Source organism: Gadus morhua, chromosome 8 (assembly GCF_902167405.1).
Source record: "Gadus morhua chromosome 8, gadMor3.0, whole genome shotgun sequence".
Taxonomy (NCBI): domain Eukaryota; kingdom Metazoa; phylum Chordata; class Actinopteri; order Gadiformes; family Gadidae; genus Gadus; species Gadus morhua.
In genome coordinates this window covers 14,209,332-14,233,083 of record NC_044055.1, presented here as the reverse complement: position 1 = coordinate 14,233,083, position 23,752 = coordinate 14,209,332, and the positions used below count along the sequence as shown (strand labels likewise).

Here is a 23,752-nt window from a genome sequence, read left to right as displayed (position 1 = left end):
CCTATGACTCCTACATATTCTCCTCTCATCCCACCGTATTCTCCTACGACTCCACCATATTCTCCTCTCGTCCCACCGTATTCTCCTACGACTCCAACATATTCTCCCCTTATCCCAGCAGATTCTCCTCTGACTCCACCATATTCTCCTCTCATCCCAGCGTATTCTCCTATGACTCCAACATATTCTCCCCTTATCCCAGCAGATTCTCCTCTGACTCCACCATATTCTCCTCTCATCCCACCGTATTCTCCTATGACTCCAACATATTCTCCCCTTATCCCAGCAGATTCTCCTCTGACTTTACCAAATCGCTCCCCAGCAGCTGTTGGTAAATATAGCTCGGACCAGCAGGGTTTGGCGTGGGTTGGTTGGGCCGGGCCAGGAGCAGAACAGAGAGTTGCGGTGTGTGCCGGAAGCTCCTGGTCCCGGGAACCAGACAGATGGAGACGTTGGCCCGGGATCGGGCTGCACTCAGCAGGGTGTGCAATGCATAGAGTGCAGTGTGCCGTCCAATCCACTCATTTACACTTGTATGACCACAGCGGACGCCATATATCTCTCTCTCTGTATATCTTTCCATTTCATTCACTGTCTATTTCTCCCTCACTCAGTTTATCTCACTCTCTCTTTCTGTCTATCTCCATCTCTCTCTCTCTCTCTCTCTCTCTCTCTCTCTCTAGCTGTTCATTGCACTCTCTTTCTTTCTCTCTCTCACTTTGTCTCTCTTTCTGTCTCTCTCTCTTTTTTAATCTATCTCTCACTCGCTCTCACTCTGTCTATCTAGCTTTCTGTATCTCTCTAGCTCACTGTATCTCTTTCGCTCACTCTGTCTCTGTCTCTCTATCGTTTCTCCCTCTTTCTTTCTCTCTCTCTCAATTTAGTTCAATTGAATTCAAAGTGTTGGCAAAAACGTTCATTCACATTGCCAAAACATGTAAACACACACACACACACACACACACACACACACACACACACACACACACACACACACACACACACACACACACACACACACACACACACACACACACACACACGCACGCACATACACACACACAAACCCCCCCCCCCCCCCCCCCCCCCCCCACACACACACACACACACACACACACACACATACACACCTACCAACTCATACTCTCTGGTACATAACTGCCTGATCTGCGGAGTCAGAATATATTTATATTGACTATCAATGAGAACCTGTGAAACATGTGTCCACAACCTGTGACCACATTCCTTTAATCACAATTGAAATGGTTGAAAACTATCAAAATATGTCTCTTTTATAATATGTCTAGAAGGTTACTGAGGATGGTATGGGTTCAAACTCCCATGTCCCCACTCTTGACAGGAACTCTTGAGTGGTAATAAGCCCTATCTGCCCTTTCATAAAAAGTAGGATAACACATTTTTGTATGACACTTTGTATAGAAGCAACTGTTACATTTCTAAACTGAAAATTGATAGCATGTCTTAACGTGTCTAGTTTTTGTTAGGATTATGTTATGTTGATGATGGAAATCCAATGGGGTATAGGGATAAAGTTTGGTTCATGCTATAACCTATATACATACACATATGAGCCATAAACGATCCTGATATTATGGTGGTCATGGCCCATGGGGTCACAAATATATTTGTTGGATAAACAAAAAGGATCAGACATTACGGTTTTTATGTTATTTTTTTAATGTAATCTATTTATTCATATCTCATGATAATACAGTGAAATACAATCCAATGTCTGTTCACAATACTACACATAATGGCTTCATTCATTAACGTTTAGATGTTACTCTTTTTATTGGAACGGTAAGTTAATTTGAAAGATATATTTCAAATTGAACGAGCTATAGGTCATTAATGAACGAAAACATCATTGATCGTTCCTGGATCATCAGTAATTGATCAGCGCGCTCAATTGCTGTTATTGAGGACCTCAGCCAAATGATCTAGGCCGCATTCATTGTTTCCTCAACCTAACTACGTCCATTGCATAAGTCCCGCCCGGTTACGTCCTTATAATATGACGGAAACCTCCTTTAACCAATCTGGTGGCTATATGCTGCCGGCTCGCGTAAACCTCGGCCAATCAGCGCCCTGTGGCATTCGAGGGGCAAGCTTTCTACGCTTTCTGAGGCAAGAAGTTAGTTCCTGCTCTTCACTGGCCGTTTCCTGTAATCGTACAGTGTTGTGAGACGGAGAAAGCCATGTGTGTCGATGCAAAGGTAAATTTAGCGTCCCGAAAATATATTTGAGAGAGTCGGGGCAGAGGATGGGATGGTTATTCACAGGTATTGTGCACGTAGATGAGACGCAGGCCGGCCCAAACAGCATCGCGGCCTAACCCTTGTCTCAACGTTGACGGGCGATGGTTATAGTGGCACGTTGCTTTGGTTTGGTCCGGTTTGTTGACGAGACGAGGGAGTCCAACAGTCATTCAATGGTCGGTAGTTAGATGACAGAGAAGAAAGCGGTGAACACAACCCGTCCACTTTACTGGATATAATTACAATTCCATGTTTTATCGTCAAGTGTAATTGGCAAGAGGTTTTTTTTGTATCGCTAGCAGAGGAAGCTAATGCTAACTGAGGGGTTTGTGAGGAGACTGCGAGCCGGCCAGACAGCATCTCTCCTCACCAGCATCCATACCAGCACCCACTACAGCTAAACTGCTGTCCTCAACTAATATTGCTTATATAATCGATACTGTTCTAGCCTATATGCTTTATTGTTTGAGTTGTATTGGTTACTTGGGTCATATATGCTAGATTTCAGTGACTTAGTAAACAAAAGGCAGACGTTTGTAATACGAGTGAATGTGTGTTACACGTTATTGTTGGGATTTCTGTTGAAGTTCTGGGACTAGTTCAGTGATTGGACTATGTAAACGTGACTTAACAGCCATTACAGTTGTATGAACCTTGCTTCGACGTGTAGAACCAATGTCCCCATAGACTATTAAACGGATGAGTTGTTAAGAAGGCCAAGGAGCTGGTTGGAATTGACTCAATTGTGACTCGTTTGCAAAACCCATCGTTGGTTCTGTTTTTTTACACAGGCATCCCAGTCCGTGGTATTGGAAGATACAAATTAACCTTAAGTTACGGAAGGGGCTGAAGAAGCCTGTCACCGTTTGGTAAGTACATTTGGAGTCAAACTGTTGACTGCCTCAATATTATTTTAGCAATTTAAATGTTTATTAATGTCAGGTCTCTATTGGTTGTGTGCTCCCAGTTCTTTGCATTAGTTCTGGGGGAACACCGAAGAGGGTTGGTCGTGTGATCATTCATCTCCCCTCGACTAAGAGGGTCTTTTTGGTCGTGCCCATCTCCCCGGGTGGAGAGGGGGCACCATGGCGGATCCCATCATGGACTTGTTTGAGGACACCCCCTTGTTTAACCTGGACGCTCTTCCGGAAGACTCCTTCTCCCAGGGCTCCTCTGACCCTGTGGAGGAGGCCCTGAAACTGGCCCTGGGGCAGGTTGACCCCCCCGCCGACACGGAGCCCAGCCCGGAGCTCACCGTCACCCCTGGCCTCGGCCTGACCGTAGCGGCGCCCGTTCCTCTCCTGGAGCCGGTGCCTGTCGCCCCTGCCCCCGTTCAGCACCAGACAGTCCAGTTGGCCCTCCAACCCACAGTTTCCATGGCGACCACCACCACCACGACCACGACGTACCGCTCCCCAGTACCGGCGGTGCAGGTGCAGACGCCGGTGGCGAGCACGGCGGGGGCCACCACCGTGCTGCTGAGCTCTCCGATGACGATGCAGACCACCACGGCCGGCGCCACAGTGGGCACCACCACGCAGCAGCAGCTCACTCAGTTCGCCCACCAGCTCACGCCCCAGCAGCTGGCCGCCATCACGCAGCAGGCGGGGGGGAAGATCGTCATCCTCAAGGGGCCCCAGGGCCAGGCCCAGGTGCTGCAGACCGTGTCCGGGGGCGCCGGCGGGGGCAAGGTGATCCGCCTGGTGTCCGGCACGCAACTGCGGCCCGGCATGTCCATCCTGCAGGGGGGCACGGTGCTGAACCAGGCCGGGCAGGCGCAGCTCAAGGTGGGTTCTGCCGGGGTACAGAGGCTGATGCAGATGCCCGACGGATCCCTCAAACAGGTCCTACTCACCTCCATGCCCCAGCAGGTGCAGCAGCCGCAGAGCCAGCAGGTGCAAGTGCAGCTAGCACAAGGACAGACCCAAGTTCAAATCCAACCTCAAGTCCAGATCCAGCCCGCCATCCAGGGCCAGGTCAGCTCAGCCTCCACGGCCGCCCGGCCGCAGGGGGTCACACTGACCACGGTCCCCCAGCAGGTGAGACCACCACACCTATCCCCACCCACGCTGGGCCCCTTGTCTAGTTTAGTCCTACTTCAGTGCTCGACATCGTGTCCCATGTCTCATTCTGGGGGCAGGATGGCCTAGTGGATGTGGGGTTTGACTCCCAGCTATAAGCTTCTGGGTTCGGACCGCAACATCCACAGTCTACGTGATCGCATCCAAGGGCCAGAGGCCCTAACCCCTTACCTGTTAAAAGATACACGTCTAAATCACCATCAGTCCCGTCGCTCTACTTCTACTGTCCCCTAATGTCTCCTTCAGTTTATCAATAAGCACTGTTTTATCTTCTCTTTAGATCATAGCCTCCACTAAATGTCCATCTTTTCCCCGTCTCTCCCAGGGCGGTGAGGCGAAGCGCATCACCCTGGTGCTCCAGCAGCCCTCCCAGGCCGGCACCAACACCACGCAGGCCCAGACGGTGAGCGTGGCGGGCGGCACCGCCCAGCAGGGCCAGACCAGGCTGGTACTGGGGCAGCTCCCCGGGGGGAAACTGGTGCTCCAGGGGGGGCAGCTGGCCGCCCTGACCCAGGCCCGGGCAGTGGGCCAGGCGGGCGGGCAGCCCAAGGTGCTCACCATCCAGCTGCAGGTGCAGCAGCAGCCCAACGCGCAGGGGGGAGTTAAGGTGAGGACGGACATACCCTTGTGACAGTAATGATGAAATAAAACCATGGGTAAATGGATAATACAATTCTAAAAGAAGGGAAATACAACAACAGTTAGCCAGAACACTGATTACAATTATTTAAGATTGAATCATTGGAATTACATTTAACTATAAGAAAGGATTTGCAATATATATTTTTTATTTTGTGATATATATATTTTTTAATCTGAACAAATTTTGTCGTCTTTTTTATTGGGATCGTGCTAACCATAAGAAATGGCCTTGGGCCTTTAGGAAGCTACTTTACGAAGTATTTTGACATCTCGCATTTTGCGTGCCTTTCTTAAACCCGTCCAACGAGATGACTAGAATGACTGACTGACTGACTGACTGACTGCTTCTTATCAAGCTATGATCAGAAGTTCCCTCCACGTGTTCAGCCGTTACTATATACCTGATGAGGTGTGATGTGATGATCCATGGGTTCTGTGCCCTTGTGTTCCTGCAGTACCAGCTGGTTTCTGGAGGGACCCCGGGCAGCCCCCAGATGCTCCAGATCACCCAGGGCCAGGGGGGCCAGAGAGTCGCCCTGCCGCTCAAGATGCTGCTGCAGCCACAGGTGAGCTGACACTGGGCTGGGGGGGGGGGAGAGATAGCTGCTCTGGCCTAACCGAGGGCAGCTTTACTCCCCATTCCTGGGGATCGCCATCCTATCAATGTTGTGGGCTTTATATAAGTTTGAATGAAGATGTTTGAGTACTTTGAAATGGTGTCGTCTCAGACTCCCAAGCAGGCCAAACCACTTCCCAACCTTTCACCCATCACTCTCGCTCGTTTGCAATAATTATTTGCGGCAGAAAGTATGGAGACGGATCAGATGTTAAGTCTGCCTCATCTCCTTTTTAATATCAGTGGGGCTAGGATGGTCGCGTGGCTTTAGGGATCGACCCCGTGCTGTAAGGCACTGTGTTTGATCCGCACGTCCGTAGCCTAACGCTTTAGCCTCACCCCTGTAGCCGTTTCTGGATTCCATCCCAATCACTTAAGGCAAAAATGTCCGCTGAAGGACTTACGGTGGGGTGTTGACTCAGAAGTGCGTTTACATCCCTCTACAACAATCTCTGATCCATTCCCACTGCACCCCACCCCGATACGAGGGGTGCTCCTAATCACCATGGCTCTGTTTGTCCAGACGAGCGCGGCCTCCTCGGCGGGCGGCACCGTCTCGGTGGTGAAGGTCATCAACACGTCGGCCGCCGGCTCGGCCGCCACCACCACCACCACCAGCGGCGGCCTGGGCGTGAGCGGCCTGGGCGGCCAGGCCATCCGCATCACCAAGGCCAGCGGGGAGACGGTGACGGTGCGGCGCGTGGAGACGCTCTGCAAGCAGGAGAAGGCCAACCGCATCGTGGCGGAGGCCATCGCCCGGGCCAAGGCGCGCGGCGAGAAGAACCTGCCCCGCGTCCTCAACCAGGACGAGCTGCCGGCCAGCCACGCCGCCGCCGAGCTGGGGGGCACCGTCACCGTGGTGACCACCGCCGCCAAGAAGAAGTCGGGCGGGAGCAAGAAGAAGACCCCGGCGGGGGGCGGTGCCGCGGGGGGCCACAAGGGCGGGATGGGCGGCGACAAGAAGGGGAAGCCCAAGGTGGCGGGCGGCACGGGCATGGCCGCCGTGGGACCCCTGGGTGGCTCCAGCAAGAGCAAGAGCAAGGCCAAGACCAAGTAAGCTGCTGCTCCCTGCGGGGGACCCCCCCGTCTCAGTTTGTTATCAGAGCACTTTAATGCATTTCAAAAGCATAAAGCTGGGCGATGTGATATCGTGATATCGGACTAGATAGCATCTTAGGGTTGGATAATGTGATGTATTGATACTGAGGGGCGACTTGGGTCGGTAGTGTAGGCCTGATCGCTCTCCGTCTGTCCCACAGCACCATCACTCTGGTGGGCACGAAAAAGCGGAAGAGGAACGCGTCCTCGGACCACTCTGATGGAGAGCTGAGCCCCGCCTCCCCCACGCCCATGGAGGAGGACATAGCAACGGTACGCACACGCACACACTCTGTACGGAGGGTCAGACCAGTGGCTAGGAGTCCCAGACGAAAGGCTCTTGGTTCAAACCCCAACGGCCACACTTTCCCATAAAAAAACGCAATTTTTATTGGAAACTGTTATGTTTGGGTCTTACAAAGGTTTGGTGAACTTCGGTGTTATCTTTGACTAAAATGTGTAACGTTATTAAGCGGGAGAAATTATTGTATTGGCTGCGCATCAGAGCTGGAGCGCGAGTGGAGTGGCGTTTGACAGCGTCTGACCACGCCTCTCCCACCGGCTACCCCCATGTGTCTACCTCTAAAAGCTTCACCACTACTCTGAAGGCATTTATTTAAACGCGTAAGCCGAAGTCCTCCTGCAGAAAACGATCTTACCTACTCGCCCTTTAACCCCTGGCTGTCCCACCCCCGCCACACAGAGGCGCTCAAACCGCGTGGTCAAGCGGAAGAAGTACACGGAGGACCTGGACATCAAGATCACAGACGACGAGGACGAGCAGGAGGACGTCGACATCACCACGACGACTACCGCCGTGGCCTCCATCAGTGGTGGTGCTGGTGGTGGTGGTGGTGGTGGCGGCGGAGGCGGCGGCGGAGGCAGCAGCAGGAACGCCGCTCAGCTGATGGCCCAGCAGCTGAAACAACAGACAGTGGAGCTGGACGCCGACGGCCAACCCAGCATGCAGTTCTTTGTGGTGAGCTGTTGCGTACTTAAATGCTGGGACAGCAGGGTTTGATTTTTCCATTAGTGGTTGCCTGGTTAAATGTACCAAAGCGATATTGATTATTTTGCCAACGCGTCTCTGTCTCTGAGCGTGGAACAGAACAGATTCAGTTATTCATTAGGGCATTGACGCATGTGGATAGCAGCAGACGTCTTCTCTGATTGGCTAGATAGCTACAGTTTGCTCTCTTCATGTGTACATTTTTGATTGGCTAGATATATACACCATCAGCCAATGCTCATTAGATCTTTTTAATTGTGACACTAACAACAGAGGGGATGTTTGCGATGGTTGGACTAGCGATTTAAAGGAAGGGTGTGTACGGTTGCAGCATGTGGATTGTAGTGTTTAAAAGACTGTACTGACAATTTCACAGGAAAACCCAAGCGAGGAAGATGCAGCCATTGTGGACAAAGTTCTCTCCATGAGGTCAACCAGGAAAGAGGTAGATTTCATATTGTCTACATCTTGAGGACCAACTCTAAACTCCCACAAAAATCTGTCTCAGTATGATTGTGGGTAAAAGCTTTGCTAAATAAATGCCTCCTTTTTCATTACTTTTAGGTCTCCCCGGGCCAATACATCATCATGGAAGAGTTTTTCGTTAAGTACAAGAACTAGTAAGTCTCGGTTGCTATGCCTTTTTTCTTTTATTATTATTATTATTATTTTTTGGTAAAAAAAAGAACTGAACTGTGAAAATGATTCTTATCTTATCCCATTGTACGTAATCCCCCTCTCTTTCTGTGTTTCTCCCTCTGTCCCCCTCTTAGCTCCTACCTGCACTGTGAATGGTCCACTCTGGAACAACTGGAGCGGGACAAACGGATCCACCAGAAGCTCAAGAGATTCAAGATCAAGTACACCCAGATGAGGAACCTCTTCCAGGAGGTGAGCAGGTCCAACCAGGTGGTTGTAAGACCCCCAGCCGAAAGGTGTTGGGTTCAATGTCTGCAGTCTACGTTGAGCGTAACCCCACCTGCCTCCTGTGTTCTAGGGTTTGATCTCAGCTCTGCAGCGTTTACCCCAATTTTTATAGAATTGTATGTTTGCGTTGATTGTTTGATGGGCCCATCCCAAAGTAGCTTTGGACAACAGCTCTAATCTGCTTAATGGCTAAGTGTGAAGTAATGTTCCGTAGTGATATGTCTGAATTCTCTACACGTCTGTTATGGGTAAAGACCCCTGATAAATGTGAAATATGAGACTAAATTGGAAATGCAATATTTTTTACGTGCAGTTGCTGAGATCTTTTCGTGTGTGTGTGTGTGTGTGTGTAGGAGGAGGAGGCCTTCAACCCAGACTACATAGAGGCTGACCGGATTCTGGATGAGTCCCACAGTGTGGACAAGGACAACGGAGAGGTACGAGAGAGGGTCTACAAACTACATGCATACTCTGGACATTCTTTCACCAATGTCTTTATCTTTGAAAGATTTATTTTTATCAGCTGAGGTGTTTTATCTATATTTAGTACTTGTGAAAGACCAACTGTTTTGTAGGGGTGTCTTTTGTAAATGACAAAATTATCTAGTGTTCTTTTAAAGTTCACATGACGTGTCTAGGTGTTGGTAATATACAAAATGTTGGATCACGTTTACCCTCGCTAACATTAACTGATGTTCTTTGCCAACAATCCCAGAATAATTTTAGTTCTTGAGCAAAAGATGATTGTCTCCAAATCTGAAATGCAAAGAAGCTTGCTCTCCCTTCTGGCTTTATACACAAATATTGATTGCCGCTCGGCAGGATCGGTTCGGTCCTCTCGAAGACTTGTAATGTCTGCATTAATCTTGTTCAAAAAGAGAACGATGATGCAGAGCACCTGCTCAGCGTTTGCCTGCTCATGTATTGATTGAAACTGTCTTGTGTCTCTGTGGCGCAACCTACTATTGCGCTCACCGCCGAGACAAACTGTCTGTACGATGTATCGTTCCCTCTGCCTATTTCAAATAACATTTCCATTGAATTGTATTTGTACAGCCCTCAATCACCATTACAGTCTCAAAGGGCTCAACAGGCCAAATATCAATGCCATTCCCAATGCTTTGTTCATTAAAGGGTTTTTTGTGGCGGCATTGGAGCACATAGATATCTGCATTTCTGGTTGGCTAGATGTGTACAGGTCGCGGTTTGTTATTGGCTAAAATTAGTTGGTCTAGGCCAAGTGTTTCGTTTGGCTAGATGAACGCTGCTCTTTTTGGTATAATGGCTTTGGTCATCTTTCGAATGTTTTATTGGTCGTGGCCGTGGTTCTAGGTTGTGAGTAAGAAAAGCCCATAAGCAATGTGTGCATGTGTCTGTTGCAGCCGGTGGTGTACTACCTGGTGAAGTGGTTATCACTGCCCTACGAGGACGCCACCTGGGAGCTGAAGGAGGACGTGGATGAGGGCAAGGTGGAGGAGTTCAAGAAGATCCAGGACCGCCCCGCACGCCTCAAGAGAACCGTGAGTGGTGCTCTGGTTCTGTGGGGCCCACGCTGTTGTCAAGAACACTTTTAAGGCTCAACTGAAAGTGTGTGTGTGCACTCCTCTGCATGTATTTTACAACCTTTTTTAATATTTCTGAATTCGATTCAAAATGTTTTTGTATCGGTATCTGCGCTCTACACATCGTACGGCAGGCGTCCTGTAATGCTAACCCCTTCCCTATCAAACACCGTCAACCAACTTCCTGTTTCCCCTGTCCTCGTCCAATCAGCCGAGACCTCCGGCAGCCTCGTGGAAGAAGCTAGAGGAGTCCAAGGAGTATAACAGCGGGAACGTCCTGAGGGAGTACCAGCTGGAGGGGGTCAACTGGCTGCTCTTCAACTGGTACAACAGGTACTGGGCCATCACTTGCACCTCTCTCCGGTCACTGTCTTCAGCATACATAACCGTCTTTTTTTTTTTTACTTTAATCCGGACCACATGGGATTGGATCTTTATTATATTTGTTTTATTCATATTTACCCCGTTAAAGGATGACGATAACTTTGACCATTTAATATCCGTGTGAGGTTGACTGAAGGTCAGGCAGGGTGGCCACTCTGAGATCAAGTGTACATAGCGTCCACATTACCAGCGACACGGTGTGGTTTATAGAAATCCACTGCATGGCCTGCATCGGGTGACCCATTCACCGTGGGTCCGCTCCTCCCTGTCCTCCAGGCAGAACTGCATCCTGGCTGACGAGATGGGTCTGGGGAAGACCATCCAGTCCATCTCCCTGCTGTCGGAGGTTTTCGGTGCAGGTATCCAGGGCCCCTTCCTGGTGATCGCACCGCTCTCCACCATCACCAACTGGGAGCGCGAGTTCGCCACCTGGACCGACATGAATGCCATTGTGTACCACGGCAGCCTGGCCAGCCGGCAGATGATCCAGCAGTACGAGATGTACTGCAAGGACGACAAGGTTTGTGTGTGTCTGTGTGTTAGGGGGTTCCGAGGGGGTTCTTGGGGTCACTATTCGGATCAAAAACGATTCCCGATTAAATGTAGTTTCTTACATACACACAAAGGCAAACCTAAGACAAAAGGAAGAATATTTGGCAGGTTTAGAATTCTTCTTCTCCCACAAAAGCGTCTGCTAAATGCTTACACAGTAAAAGGGCTCAGTGAATCCTTCATCGCTGTGATCCTATCGTTCATCACACCTCCCATTACATATGGGAGACAATAACACAATAACACCCTCTCCCCCTCATGGGCTCTGTTCTCTCTCTCTACCCCTCGCAGGAGCACCTGATCCCGGGGGCGTACAAGTTTGACGCGCTGATCACCACCTTCGAGATGGTGCTGTCGGACTGCCCCGAGCTGCGGGAGATCTCCTGGCGCTGTGTGATCATCGACGAGGCCCATCGACTCAAGAACCGCAACTGCAAGCTACTGGACAGCCTGAAGATGCTGGACATGGTGAGGGCCGACACGCAGCTTCACTCTCGGTGACGGGGGTGTGCGCATCAGACGAGAGGTTCTGGGTTTGAGCGTCAGGCGAGAGGTTCTGGTTCTTCGTGGCTCCTACCAGTAGGTTGATGGCCTCCTCTTGTATCCCCCTCCCAGGAGCACAAGGTTCTGCTGACGGGAACTCCTCTGCAGAACACGGTGGAGGAGCTGTTCAGCCTGCTGCACTTCCTTGAGCCCGCCCAGTTCCCCTCCGAGACAGAGTTTCTCAAGGAGTTCGGAGACCTCAAGACGGAAGAGCAGGTGTGGAGGAGTTTGTGTTGCTGCCGGTCTTTTTCGCTCTAGCTATCTCCACCCTTTTGATAGGGAAAAATCTATTCTTTCTATTTTTCTGTCTCTCTTTTTGCTCTATTTCTGTTTCCATCTCTTCTCTTTTGTCTCCATCTCTTGTACTGTATCTCCTTGTCTGTGCTTGGTCACTCTCTCTCTGTCTCCATCTCACTGTATTGTTCTTCTTTCCTCTATTTCTTTCTCTCATGCCATCTCTCTTCAGGTTTCTTTCTCTCATTCTGGCTCGTTCTTCCTCCTCTCCATGCACACTCTCTCTCTCTCCCTTGCATGTTCCCACATACCAAACGCCTCTTTCTTCTGTTTGTGGTTCAGGTCCAGAAGCTGCAGTCCATCCTGAAGCCCATGATGCTACGCCGATTGAAGGAGGACGTGGAGAAGAACCTGGCTCCTAAACAGGAGACCATCATCGAGGTGAGCTCCGAGGGAACAGTCACACAATACACAGATGTTGGTTGCAGAACTGAAACTATTGGTTTTTTGATTTTATTTGTGTCAGGATTTAAAAATAATTTGTAAGAGGAACATGAACATTATTTTCTTTTTATTGCTTAGTTATGCCAAAAAATAATAATGAGATTTAGGCTTGTGTAACGAGCGATGACCTTGGCAATTAATAATTGTAACGGCCAGAGAATAACTCTTACAGAAATCAATTGATTCTGACGTCCCTGGAATAAGAGACTCCTATTGTGTGTTCTTTCTCCCGGTTTATTCCTTTGGATATGGAGGGTTTTGCCCTTTTAGAGACCTTACGGTTATGGGTGGTTGTATAATGTGTTCTGTGAAGCCCTAACAGACTCGCTGTGATGTAGGTCAATCCAAATAGAATTCACTTGAATAGGTTAAAGAAAAAGGATGTGTTGCAACCCTTTTCAAAGCCAGAGTTGCTGCCATGTTTGTTGAGTTAAGTCCTTCTGCCTCCAGGTGGAGCTGACGGACGTCCAGAAGAAGTACTACCGGGCCATCCTGGAGAGGAACTTCACCTTCCTCAGTGTGGGCGTCAATAGCAACAGCAACGTGCCCAACCTGCTCAACACTATGATGGAGCTCCGCAAGTGCTGCAACCACCCCTACCTCATTAATGGTACGGCCCATTGCCTTTCCACCAACCTCTGCCTCAGTATCCGTAATTGCCATTTGAACTCTATTCCCACCGTTGCCCCCTCACCAATGGTAAGACCCCTTAAAGGGAAACCATCACGTTTCCATGGTCTGACAGCTGATGTCCTTATTTAGAATCCGACCGGTGGAAAATCCTGCAGAGATGGGGTCAATGGTTCGACCTTTTTAGAGATCCTTTTGGAGAAAACAGTTTACTCTTACGTTCGAAAATAGCCCAGCCTTCTGAGAGGATCTTAACTTCCATTCATGTACTTCAACCTGCAACTTTCCCCCATAAGTCCTCCTGTTACTAAAACAAGTGTACGCTTCAATACGTAACCGACCTGTGCGAGGATGATGAAGATAACCCCCCCCCCCCCCCCCCCCCCCCCTACTGTCTGTGATCCCCAGGCGCGGAGGAGAAGATCGTGGCGGAGCTGCGGCAGGTGTACGACCCCATGGCCGCCGACTTCCACCTGCAGGCCCTGATCCGCTCGGCGGGCAAGCTGGTGCTGCTGGACAAGCTGCTGCCCCGGCTGAAGGCGGGCGGCCACAAGGTGCTCATCTTCTCCCAGATGGTGCGCTGCCTGGACATCCTGGAGGACTACCTCATCAACAAGAGGTACGCAGCGTGGCCGGAGAACCTGCTGTCTGATGCGGTTCTGATGTTTGTTTCTTGGTGAGGCCGCTCCTCATCCCGTAGTACCCTCACGGTCTGTCCAGAGGGGTTTCTGTGTATGTCTCGGAGTCCCAAGTGGTAGGTTCTGGAACTTGTTCATCTAGCGACCCAGAAGACAATTTCAGTGTGAATGTGGGACACAAACAGTCACTCAGAAAACTCAGAGTGCGCCAGAATTGGTGATCCGTTTGATCAATCTTAATACTACTACTACCGCAATATAATGCTATCCAAGTTGCATGTGAATTCTTTGTAAAGTGTGTACTAAGGCATTGGGGAGTGGGTAATGCGACCCGGTGTTCTGACGTTTGATACCTGTGTACCAGATACCTGTACGAGCGGATCGACGGCCGGGTGCGGGGTAACCTCCGGCAGGCGGCCATCGACCGCTTCAGTAAGCCCGACTCGGACCGCTTCGTCTTCCTGCTGTGTACGCGGGCCGGTGGCCTGGGCATCAACCTCACCGCCGCCGACACCTGCGTCATCTTCGACTCGGACTGGAACCCGCAGAACGACCTGCAGGTAGGGGCTTCCACCACACCTCGTCCTACGATAAGCTTTCAAGAGGACTACCTCGATGAGATGTATCTACTACCTCGATAAAGACTAGGCGAGGCACACTCAAAGGGGCTTCACATAGAAACATAGTCGTACAATAAAATGAAATAATAAAATTGGATAGATACGTCAAAGAAAAATAATTGAAGTGCAATGTATTTAAGATTTTGCAGAATGCTTAAGCAAGCATGAAAGTCTGTTTAAATAAAAACTGACTCTGAAATGTCCCGTTCCTTCACAAGCTGCTGCTGCTGCTGAGTTTGAACACCACTGTGTCTCAACGTCTCTGTCTCTCTCCCTCCATCTGTCTCCTTCTTCTAGGCCCAAGCGCGATGCCACCGTATCGGCCAGTCCAAGGCGGTCAAGGTGTACCGCCTGATCACCAGGAACTCGTACGAGCGGGAGATGCTGGACAAGGCCAGCCTGAAGCTGGGTCTGGACCGTGCCGTGCTGCAGAGCATGAGCGGCAGCAAGGAGGCCGGCCCCAACGGGGTAGGGGGTCTGACCACCGTCACCTAGGCAACCATGCTCCCCCACGTGCATGTGTATATATATACTGGAAACATAATGTAATTTCTTTTGGGGGGATTAGTCAAGAGTTATCCTAGCATAGATAAGACTTTGGTTAGCCTGGCATAGTTCTGAAGTTATTGGTTAGCCTAGCGTAGTTCAGCACAATCATCGGTGAGCCTAGCATAGTGCAGAAACAGCAGAACCATTTAAAAGCTAACTTGTTTTGACCACTCGTCAGATTCCGCAGTTCTCCAAGAAGGAGATCGAGGACCTGCTGAGGAAGGGCGCGTACGCCGCCATCATGGACGAGAACGACGAGGGCAGCCGCTTCTGCGAGGAGGACATCGACCAGATCCTCCAGCGCCGCGCCACCACCATCACCATCGAGAGCGAGGGCAAGGGCTCCACCTTCTCCAAGGCCAGCTTCGTGGCCTCGGAGAACCGCAACGACATCGCCCTGGACGACCCGGAGTTCTGGCAGAAGTGGGCAAAGAAGGCCGACATCGATTTTGACTCCATGAACCGAAAGGTAACCATTGGATCTGGGTGTTGATGTCCACAGACCCCACCCAGGTTGGGGGAAGGGTTGGCTCTGGTGTTGAATTAAAATGTCGGCATCCTACCTGTGGGCATGCTGCTCCTTAATGAGCTGTGTCTGAATCCAGTCAGTGGTCGGCATCGGCACCAGATGGATAGAGTGAAAATATAGAATGGTCAACATCAAAATGGAAAGGATATTCTAAGGACAATTGCATTTTAATTTCAATACTTTTAAGAAAACCTGCCGTTATGTTTTTGTCTTATCTAAATGATGCTTCTCCTTGGTTCCTTTGCCTTGGTACTCTCTCCCTCTCACTCCCCTCCAGAACACCCTCGTCATCGACACTCCCAGGGTCCGTAAGCAGACCCGCCAGTACTCCACCCTGCGGGGCGAGGGCGGAGAGCTGTCTGAGCCGGACAGCGACGACGAGTACCCGCCCGCCAACTCTCGGCAGTCCCGCTCGTCCCGGCGCTCGGAGCGCCACACCGGGAACGGCTATGGCCGCACAGACTGCTTCCGGGTGGAGAAGCACCTGCTCGTCTACGGGTGGGTGAACAACGCCCACACACAGGCATTTTATACGATTCTTTGATTTCAGGGTTAAAATAAGAGTTTTTAAATCTAGTCCAGCCGTTCTATGTAGTCCCAATTATGAAGTCCTTCTTTGGCCACTTTATAGTATACTACGCACCAAAAGGAAATATTCATATTTCTTCTTTTGCTGTTGATGTTTGCTAAGTGCAGCACTTCCGTTTGTTCCGTTTCATTATATTCAACATCTGACCTTATGGTGTTCTTTAAGCAGGAAATGGGAAGACACGTAATCCCAGAAACTTCTGTCCGAAGAATGCTACCAGTGTCGGATTCTGTTAATGATGCAGTCTAATGCCGACTGAAAATGACTCTGTATAAATCATCTAAATCAATATATACGTTTAGAAATCCAGCCCAACTATTCCCTCCCTCCTTTTTCATTCACAACTATTCCTCGCTTATCTTCCCTCCATCCCTCATCCTTCTTAATCAGTTATTTTGTATTTACTGAGTCTGATTCAAGCCAAAGAAATGTTTCTTTGCATGGACCATAATGTTGATCTTCCCTCCGCTGCCTCCAGGTGGGGGCGCTGGAGGGACATCCTGTCCCACGCACGGTGCAAGCGGCGTCTGGGCGAGCGGGACGTGGAGACCATCTGCCGCGTCATCCTGGTGTTCTGCCTGCTGCATTACCGCGGCGACGAGAACATCAAGAGCTTCATCTGGGAGCTCATCACGCCGGCCGAGAACGGACGAGAGCCCCAGACCCTGCTCAACCACTCTGGTAAGAGGACATGTGTGCACGCACACACTGCTCAACCACTCTGGAAGAAGGACATACACGCACGCACACACTGCTCAACCACTCTGGTAGAAGGACATACACGCACGCACACACTGCTCAACCACTCTGGTAGAAGGACATACACGCACGCACACACTGCTCAACCACTCTGGTAGGAGGACATACACGCACACACACACTGCTCAACCACTCTGGCAGGGACACGCACGTACGAACGCACGCAAACTCACACACACCGCTCCACCACTCTGGTAGTGTGGCATAAACAAACGAACTGGCCAAACACTGGTCGAGAAACATGACAAGCTAACGCAAATATGTTGATTAAACTAAACCAGTAGTAGACCCACGTTCTCTAATTGATCCTGAACAGAGCCATCAAGCAGTTTCAGGTTTGGTGTTTTATCTCTATGGTTCTGTATGGAAATGTATGCGTAACACGTGAAGGTGTCCCCTTCTCCACTGATCCAGTCGGTTAACGTGGTGGTGTCTCCCCCAGGTCTGTCCATCCCGGTCCCTCGCGGCCGGAAGGGGAAGAGGGTGAAGGCCCAGAGCACCTTCGACGTGCAGAAGGTGGAGTGGATCCGCAAGTACAACCCTGACACCCTGCTGCTGGACGACAGCTACCGCAAGCACCTCAAGCACCAGTGTAACAAGTCAGTACCAGCCCCCCTCCACAGCACGCACGCACACGCATCCTGATGCACTCATGAGCTCATCATATCACCAGTGTAACAAGTCAGTACCAGCCCACCTCCACAGCACGCACGCACACACATCATGATGCACTCATGAGCTCATCATATCAACATGCTCATAACACAGTAGCACACCACACACTCACTCAGAACACACATGCTCATCACACACACGCTCAACTCACACAGACAAGACGCACTGCTAACAAAAACGCTCATGCACCGTTTTTTTGTGCCATCGGGTTTTTCAAAATAAAATAAACATATCCTCTTAAAGATGTTTTGAGGTTGGTTCTTAAATGACCTTCCGAAGGCTGAGAGACGAGTAGAAGTTCATGAAACGGAGAAGCTCCTCTTTCCTCCTGAATGGGAACCATTGAACGCAAAGTGCTCCGGGTGGTCATGTCGACCAGAGGAGAGAGTAGTACCCAAGTACTGCTTTATTTAACCTTCCCCTTCTCCTCCTCTTGTCTTCTCCTACCTCCTCCTCCTGTCCTCTCCTCTATCCTCCTCCTGTGCTCTCCTACCTACCTCCAGGGTGCTGCTCCGTGTGAGGATGCTGTACTACCTGAAACAGGAAGTCATCGGGGGGCAGGCGGAGGCTGTCCTTAAAGGAGGAGACTACAGGTAACCCCACACATCAGCCTTCACCTCCTTATCAAACGTTCAGTAAGAACTCTTCGTTCTGCACAGTGACATTCGGAGGACGAGGCGAGGGTCTTCAGTGTTGAAAGTAAAGTTAAAAACAATTTCAATTTGATCAAATGTAAAATATTACTTATTGGGCCAAAAAGTGGAGACCCGTGTTTTGATTCTCGTCTATGGTGGAGAAGGAATTGGGGGAAGAAACGTTGGCTTTGACTCTCTGAAGTCCAGATTGAACTGCAACTTCAGATTGATGTTGAAGGACCACAGACGTCGGAGAACCCGATGAAGTCGTTTATTCATAATATCATCTCAAACAACTCCGTCGCATTCTCCGACGTCTCTGGTTCCTCCACTTCCACATCAATCTGAAGTAAACTGAACTGTGACATGGAGGAGAAAGGGATTGTTGCCCGCGATTGTGGACTGCGATTGTCTTTTTGCTGTGCAAAAAAAGCAAATCATTCGCTGTGGACGGTTTTAGTTTACTCCTCTGCTCCTGAATAACATCTCCAGCACCGGAGAAGTCTCACTCACAATCGCAAAACCCGTGACCGACCCACGCTGTTCAGGCTTCCCACCTGACCAGCACCTGTGTCCGACACAGTATCTATTTCCCCCTCCATTTCATTGAAATTGTGCGGTTTATTCGTCGGGTACCCGAACCTGTGCAGAACTCTGGCCGAGATATCCCCCACTACGAGTCTTTCCTTGTTGTGGAAGTTCCAGAGATGTCCGAGAACCCGACGCAGTTTTTAATTCAGAATATCAACCGGAGGCGCACACAGCTTTTGGCTGTGATATTATATATAATATATATTGTCGCTGATAGGCTGTTATGTTACAATCCTCAGGGAGTGAACGCTGATTGGCATTGTGGGAATTGTCATCTTCAATCCGCAAGCGCCAAAAGGTCACCGTCTGCCTTTTCTCGGTCAAGAAGGCACAAAATTTGAAATGTTACTATTCTACCAAAAATATAACCCACTTTCAATACAGATTCACGGCTCCACCGGTGAAGTATCCCTTTAATCAACCGCTGTATCCTGATTCAGTGCTAGTGTCATAATGTATAACCTGATGCGTGTGCCGTCCTGTCTCGTGTGCGTCTCCAGGGACATGGACATCTGGATGCCAGACATGGAGCAGCAGGAGGTGCCGGCCGGCTGGTGGGACACGGCGGCGGACCGCTCCCTGCTGGTGGGGGTCTTCAAACACGGTGAGCAGGGGGGGGGTCGCCACATGGTCCTGGGTTCTGGGTAACGTGGTGAGAACCTCAGGCTGGCTGTGGGGGTCAACAGGAGGTCACGACACATGGCTCCATCAGTGACTACCGTTTTTAAATGAATGAAAATGCTTCGTCGTAACCCGATGGGATTTTAATTGGAACCAATTGCGGTCTTTGTCGTTTCATTTCAACCAATCGCGTGGCGTCCCTTCCCTTCCCCAGGATATGAGATGTACACCACTATGCGGGCCGACCCCTGCTTCTGCTTCCTGGAGCGGGCCGGTCGCCCTGACGACAAGGCCATCGACGCGGAGCAGCACACCGGGGACGCCGAGATGGGGGAGGAGTGAGTGATTTCATTCTAGACCACGCCGGTCAACCGTCATCCTGGCCCCATGTGTTCCTCTGAAGTTATGTAGGCGCTGTCCAACATCCTAGGGACCAGTAGCCTTGAGCCTTATTTTAAACGATTAGTAATTATTTAGAAATTGTTGTATGGGATGTATCGAAACCTGCTTGTCCCAGCACAAACCTGATTCCCAGCTGACAGTTTATTTGGTTTTGAGGTGGAGACTGTGGCTGTAACGGTTTGTGGTTGTCGGGGCTGTGTAAGCCCGTTACTCGCCCTCTCTTGGCGTCTGAGCGTACTGGGTCAAAGCGGATAAGGAGGTCAGAAGCGATGACGTTTGCGTTTGTTCTCCGCAGTGTTGACGATGACAAGTATTCAGAGGATCCAGAGTTCAAGCCCGCGGCGAGGCACACTAAGGACATGTATGAGGAGGTGAGGCCATCGTCACTGTGGATCACTAGCCATCAAGTTATTTAGTCTTGCACGATGGACAAGAAACTACAAAGTTATTCAGTCTTGCACAATTGGCAAAAAAATACAAAAGAGTATAAACGTAGACTTTAATATAAAAAAGCGACATTACAATGTTAACCTTGCATAATATAATATATTTAAACATAGTTGTTATAGTAAGTAGCAGATTTAATGCATCTGTAAATATTTTATTTTTTAACTACAAAACTATACTTAAATAAACAATGCAAGATACACATAGCTTATGCTAACACACTAGTATACCAACACCATTCATGACTATCTTGTTTATCCAGAAACCTTTTGGGTAAACATGGGCTGATAAAAGTACCCCCCTCCCCCAGCACGACTCTCTCAACATGGACGACGAAGTCTCCGTGGACGACAAGGCCCCGCCCCCCGTGCCGCAGAGCTCGTCCAATCAGAGCGGCGCGTGCGAGTGGCCCACCAGCTCCACCCTGACGGCGCGGCTGCGGCGCCTCATCACGGCCTACCAGCGCAGCTACCGCCAGGAGCAGCTCAAGATGGAGGCGGAGGCCAAGGGGGACCGCCGCCGCCGCCGCTGCGAGCAGGCCAGCAAGCTGAAGGAGATCGCCCGGCAGGAGAGGCAGCAGAGGTAACGAGCCCCCCCCCCCCCCCCTCCACAAACCCCTCTCCTGAGTTCAATGGGTTCAAAAGGATTCAACCAATGCACAGCTAAAGACGGGTGTCCTGAGCGAATGCGTTAACACGCATTCTTGACGCGCGTTCTTGACGCGCGTCATTAGAGATGCAGGAGGAATGATGGAAAAATTAAAAATGTCAACTGTAGAAAGGCGTCCTCAACTGTTTAGCCCTGCATCAATTACTCTCAAATGGCCGTCACAGGCCCCACGTTAAACAACGCCATCCTAAGCTGTTAAAAGGGCAACCAAAACCATACACTTCCTTTTGGGAGAAGGGAATAACCAAGAGAATCAAAAGGGGGAAGGAGTGTTTGGAGGAACAACTTTCCTGACTTGTGTTGAGTCATGAAAGACTTCCTTCTGAGTTTGTTTTCTCCCCTTTTGAGAACGTTTGGACAACATTTTTGTCCAAAGTGTCTAACAGTTATTCGATTTGAGATGGATGTCATTCATAAAGGTTAGGTGTTTTCCTCCAAAAGGCCTACCATCAGACCACAGGAATCAGCCTAATCCAGACAAACAAACCCTGTTAATCCAGACAAACCCCTGTAAAACCTCAATCTCCCTCCTCATGGCTTCTCCAGGTGGACGCGTCGGGAGGAGTGTGACTTCTACCGCGTGGTGTCCACCTTCGGCGTGGAGAAGATCCAGAAGGAGCCGGGCCTGCCCGAGGACCAGGACCCCCACTACGAATGGACCCGCTTCCGGAGCTTTGCCCGCCTGGACAAGAAGACGGATGAGAGCCTGGGCCGCTACTTCCGGGCCTTCGTGGCCATGTGCCGCCGGGTCTGCCACCTGAGGCCCGCACGCAGCGAGGGTGAGGAACCGTCGGTCGGTGGGGCTGGTTTCCACGGTTGGTTGCCATGGTGTCCCTTTAGAGATGCTGGAGGTGTCCGTCTGTCTGTCGAGAACTTCACGGGACGGTCAATTTTATGTTGGTTCATTCCCGGATTGGGCAAAAAATAAATGTAATTTGTGCATTAGGCCTTTTTCCAGGGTGATTATCCCATTATATGGAGTTCTCAAGAATATATGTTTATTCCTATTGAATGTCATCATTCGCAAAAATGATGACATCCCCCCCCCCACCCCGCAGCATTATGATGAGTAAAGCCCATCCGATTGGTCACCTTAGAGACTCAAACGTGTTCCTCCTCTGTTTGCCCCCCAGAGCCGTCGGAGCTGTCCCAGTCGCTGGCGCCCATCACAGAGGAGCGAGCCTCCCGCACGCTGTACCGCATCAGCCTCCTGCGGCGGCTGCGGGAGCGCGTGCTGCCCCACTCCTCCCTGGAGGAGAGGCTGCTCCTGGCGCCGGCCGGCTCTGAGCTGCCCGCCTGGTGGATGAGCCCGGAACACGACCGGCAGCTCATGCTGGGCGCCTCGCTGCACGGCGTCAGCCGCACCGAGCTCTCCATCTACGCCGATACCCAGTTCAGCTTCAGCCAGGTGCACCAGGACTTCCTGATGACCCAGCAGAACCTGCCCCAGCCCCCCGCCACGCCCACCGCCGCTGCCGCCGCCGCGCCCCGGCCGGCCACGCCCCTCTCCACGCCCAAGTTGGAGGAAGGGGAGGAGCTTGGCGTGAAGGAAGAGGAGGTGGAGGTGGAGGCGGCGGCGGCGGCCGGCGTGGGGCCGATGGGGGCTCAGCTACAGAGCACTCCGCTCAGTCACCATGACGCCAAGAGCCGGGGCCGGAGCTGGGGCTTCAAGGGCGAGAGGAGCAGAGGGAGGAAAGCGGAGAGGAGAGCGGCGGAGGGAGGAGAGGAGGGCGGGCGCGGCTCAGACTCGGATTCAGACTCGGAGTCCGGCTCGTCTTCGTCGGAGCGCTCGGCGAGCAGCGACGACAGCGGGGAGAGCGACGGCGGAACAGGTAAAGCCTCGCGGACGCAGAGAAACGGCAGAATGTAGTCGCTTACGTCGTTGGATTCAAATCTCATTTACACCCAACGGAAATATTAACGTTTCGTCCCTCTCCCAGCCCGTCTGAAGATGGAGGACGGCGACGAGAACAGCCTACTGTCCCTGAGTCAGTCCCAGGGAGAAGCCCCCCCTCCAGACCCCCTCCGAGTGGACTGGCCCAAGGTACCGCTGAGACCAGATCAGAACTCATCACAGTGGTTGTACCCAGGATGTACCCAGATGAGACCCAATGCTTCTCTGACCCTCCCCCACGTGTTGTTGTGGTGCTCCCCCCCCCAAGGACCGCGTGCTGATCAACCGCCTGGACAGCCTGTGTACGCTGGTGCTGAGCGGCCAGTGGCCAGCAGGGCGGCGCTACATGTCGGAGGCCCAGCTCCCGCCGGGCTCGGAGGAGATGGCCGGCGACGAGCTCAACTTTGCGCGGCTGATGCGCAAGGCCAACAGCACCCCCGGCGCCCCCGGGGGGGCGGAGGGGGAGGACGGGGAGTTCACCGTCAAGCTGTTGAAGGTGAGGGAGGCAGAGGGGGAAGGGGAGGCCGTGCTCCCAGAGCTGGTCTGGGTGTTGACGCTGATCCGGAGGTCTTGGCTCAGGATATAGTATGGGGGCTGTTAGTTGGAGTATGAAGTGTGCAAAATTCGCTTGTTTTTGGAAATTGTGTATCCTGTAGTGTGTAAAATCAGCCACTTTTCCCCTACAAATCTGAATGGTGCTTGACCAGATTGTTATGTTAGAGAGGTTAGGAACATTTCCTAATATGGTCGGCTTGGTCGCCCTATACATCTTGCATTATAATGAACATACCTGATTGGCATCATTGAAAGGCAACGTACCACCGTGATGAATAGTTCCTTTTGGGTTAAAGTATACCTTATGTCTCTTCTACTACCAGGAGGAGGGTTTGAAACTGACCTTCTCCAAGCAGGCTCTGATGCCCAACGGCTCGGTCGCAGAGAGCAGCGGCGGCAGCAGTAGCCGCAAGAGACACAAGGAACCAGAGGTACATTTCAACTTGCTGTGCTGCACACGTGACCCTCTATTGACCAATGAGGTTTTGGCTTAAATGTGTTTTACCCAAATAAGGAAT

The 23,752-nt window shown here is 51.0% G+C and overlaps 1 protein-coding gene across 4 annotated transcripts in view; it reads left to right on the top strand.

The window, feature by feature from the left end:
* The first annotated feature begins 2,131 nt into the window (after positions 1 to 2,131).
* Positions 2,132 to 23,752, top strand: part of chd8 (chromodomain helicase DNA binding protein 8) — a 24,807-nt gene continuing 3,186 nt past the window's right edge. For 2 of the 4 annotated variants that reach the window (XM_030364711.1, XM_030364708.1), the window contains exons 1-36: positions 2,132 to 2,237; positions 3,071 to 3,148; positions 3,247 to 4,318; positions 4,686 to 4,967; positions 5,458 to 5,568; positions 6,142 to 6,671; positions 6,878 to 6,989; positions 7,420 to 7,695; positions 8,102 to 8,170; positions 8,290 to 8,345; positions 8,499 to 8,616; positions 9,006 to 9,089; positions 10,035 to 10,172; positions 10,426 to 10,547; positions 10,875 to 11,118; positions 11,442 to 11,618; positions 11,766 to 11,909; positions 12,270 to 12,368; positions 12,882 to 13,041; positions 13,470 to 13,680; positions 14,064 to 14,259; positions 14,617 to 14,787; positions 15,047 to 15,337; positions 15,675 to 15,895; positions 16,465 to 16,667; positions 17,188 to 17,344; positions 17,924 to 18,013; positions 19,147 to 19,250; positions 19,482 to 19,605; positions 19,965 to 20,040; positions 20,427 to 20,698; positions 21,332 to 21,564; positions 21,919 to 22,617; positions 22,726 to 22,829; positions 22,948 to 23,175; positions 23,558 to 23,665. In XM_030364711.1, the coding sequence (XP_030220571.1) occupies positions 3,365 to 4,318; positions 4,686 to 4,967; positions 5,458 to 5,568; positions 6,142 to 6,671; positions 6,878 to 6,989; positions 7,420 to 7,695; positions 8,102 to 8,170; positions 8,290 to 8,345; positions 8,499 to 8,616; positions 9,006 to 9,089; positions 10,035 to 10,172; positions 10,426 to 10,547; positions 10,875 to 11,118; positions 11,442 to 11,618; positions 11,766 to 11,909; positions 12,270 to 12,368; positions 12,882 to 13,041; positions 13,470 to 13,680; positions 14,064 to 14,259; positions 14,617 to 14,787; positions 15,047 to 15,337; positions 15,675 to 15,895; positions 16,465 to 16,667; positions 17,188 to 17,344; positions 17,924 to 18,013; positions 19,147 to 19,250; positions 19,482 to 19,605; positions 19,965 to 20,040; positions 20,427 to 20,698; positions 21,332 to 21,564; positions 21,919 to 22,617; positions 22,726 to 22,829; positions 22,948 to 23,175; positions 23,558 to 23,665 (7,164 nt within the window). In that variant the 5' untranslated portion in view covers positions 2,132 to 2,237; positions 3,071 to 3,148; positions 3,247 to 3,364. The remainder of the gene's footprint in view (positions 2,238 to 3,070; positions 3,149 to 3,246; positions 4,319 to 4,685; positions 4,968 to 5,457; positions 5,569 to 6,141; positions 6,672 to 6,877; positions 6,990 to 7,419; positions 7,696 to 8,101; positions 8,171 to 8,289; positions 8,346 to 8,498; positions 8,617 to 9,005; positions 9,090 to 10,034; positions 10,173 to 10,425; positions 10,548 to 10,874; positions 11,119 to 11,441; positions 11,619 to 11,765; positions 11,910 to 12,269; positions 12,369 to 12,881; positions 13,042 to 13,469; positions 13,681 to 14,063; positions 14,260 to 14,616; positions 14,788 to 15,046; positions 15,338 to 15,674; positions 15,896 to 16,464; positions 16,668 to 17,187; positions 17,345 to 17,923; positions 18,014 to 19,146; positions 19,251 to 19,481; positions 19,606 to 19,964; positions 20,041 to 20,426; positions 20,699 to 21,331; positions 21,565 to 21,918; positions 22,618 to 22,725; positions 22,830 to 22,947; positions 23,176 to 23,557; positions 23,666 to 23,752) is intronic. The other 2 variants (XM_030364710.1, XM_030364709.1) reach the window with 2 other exon arrangements.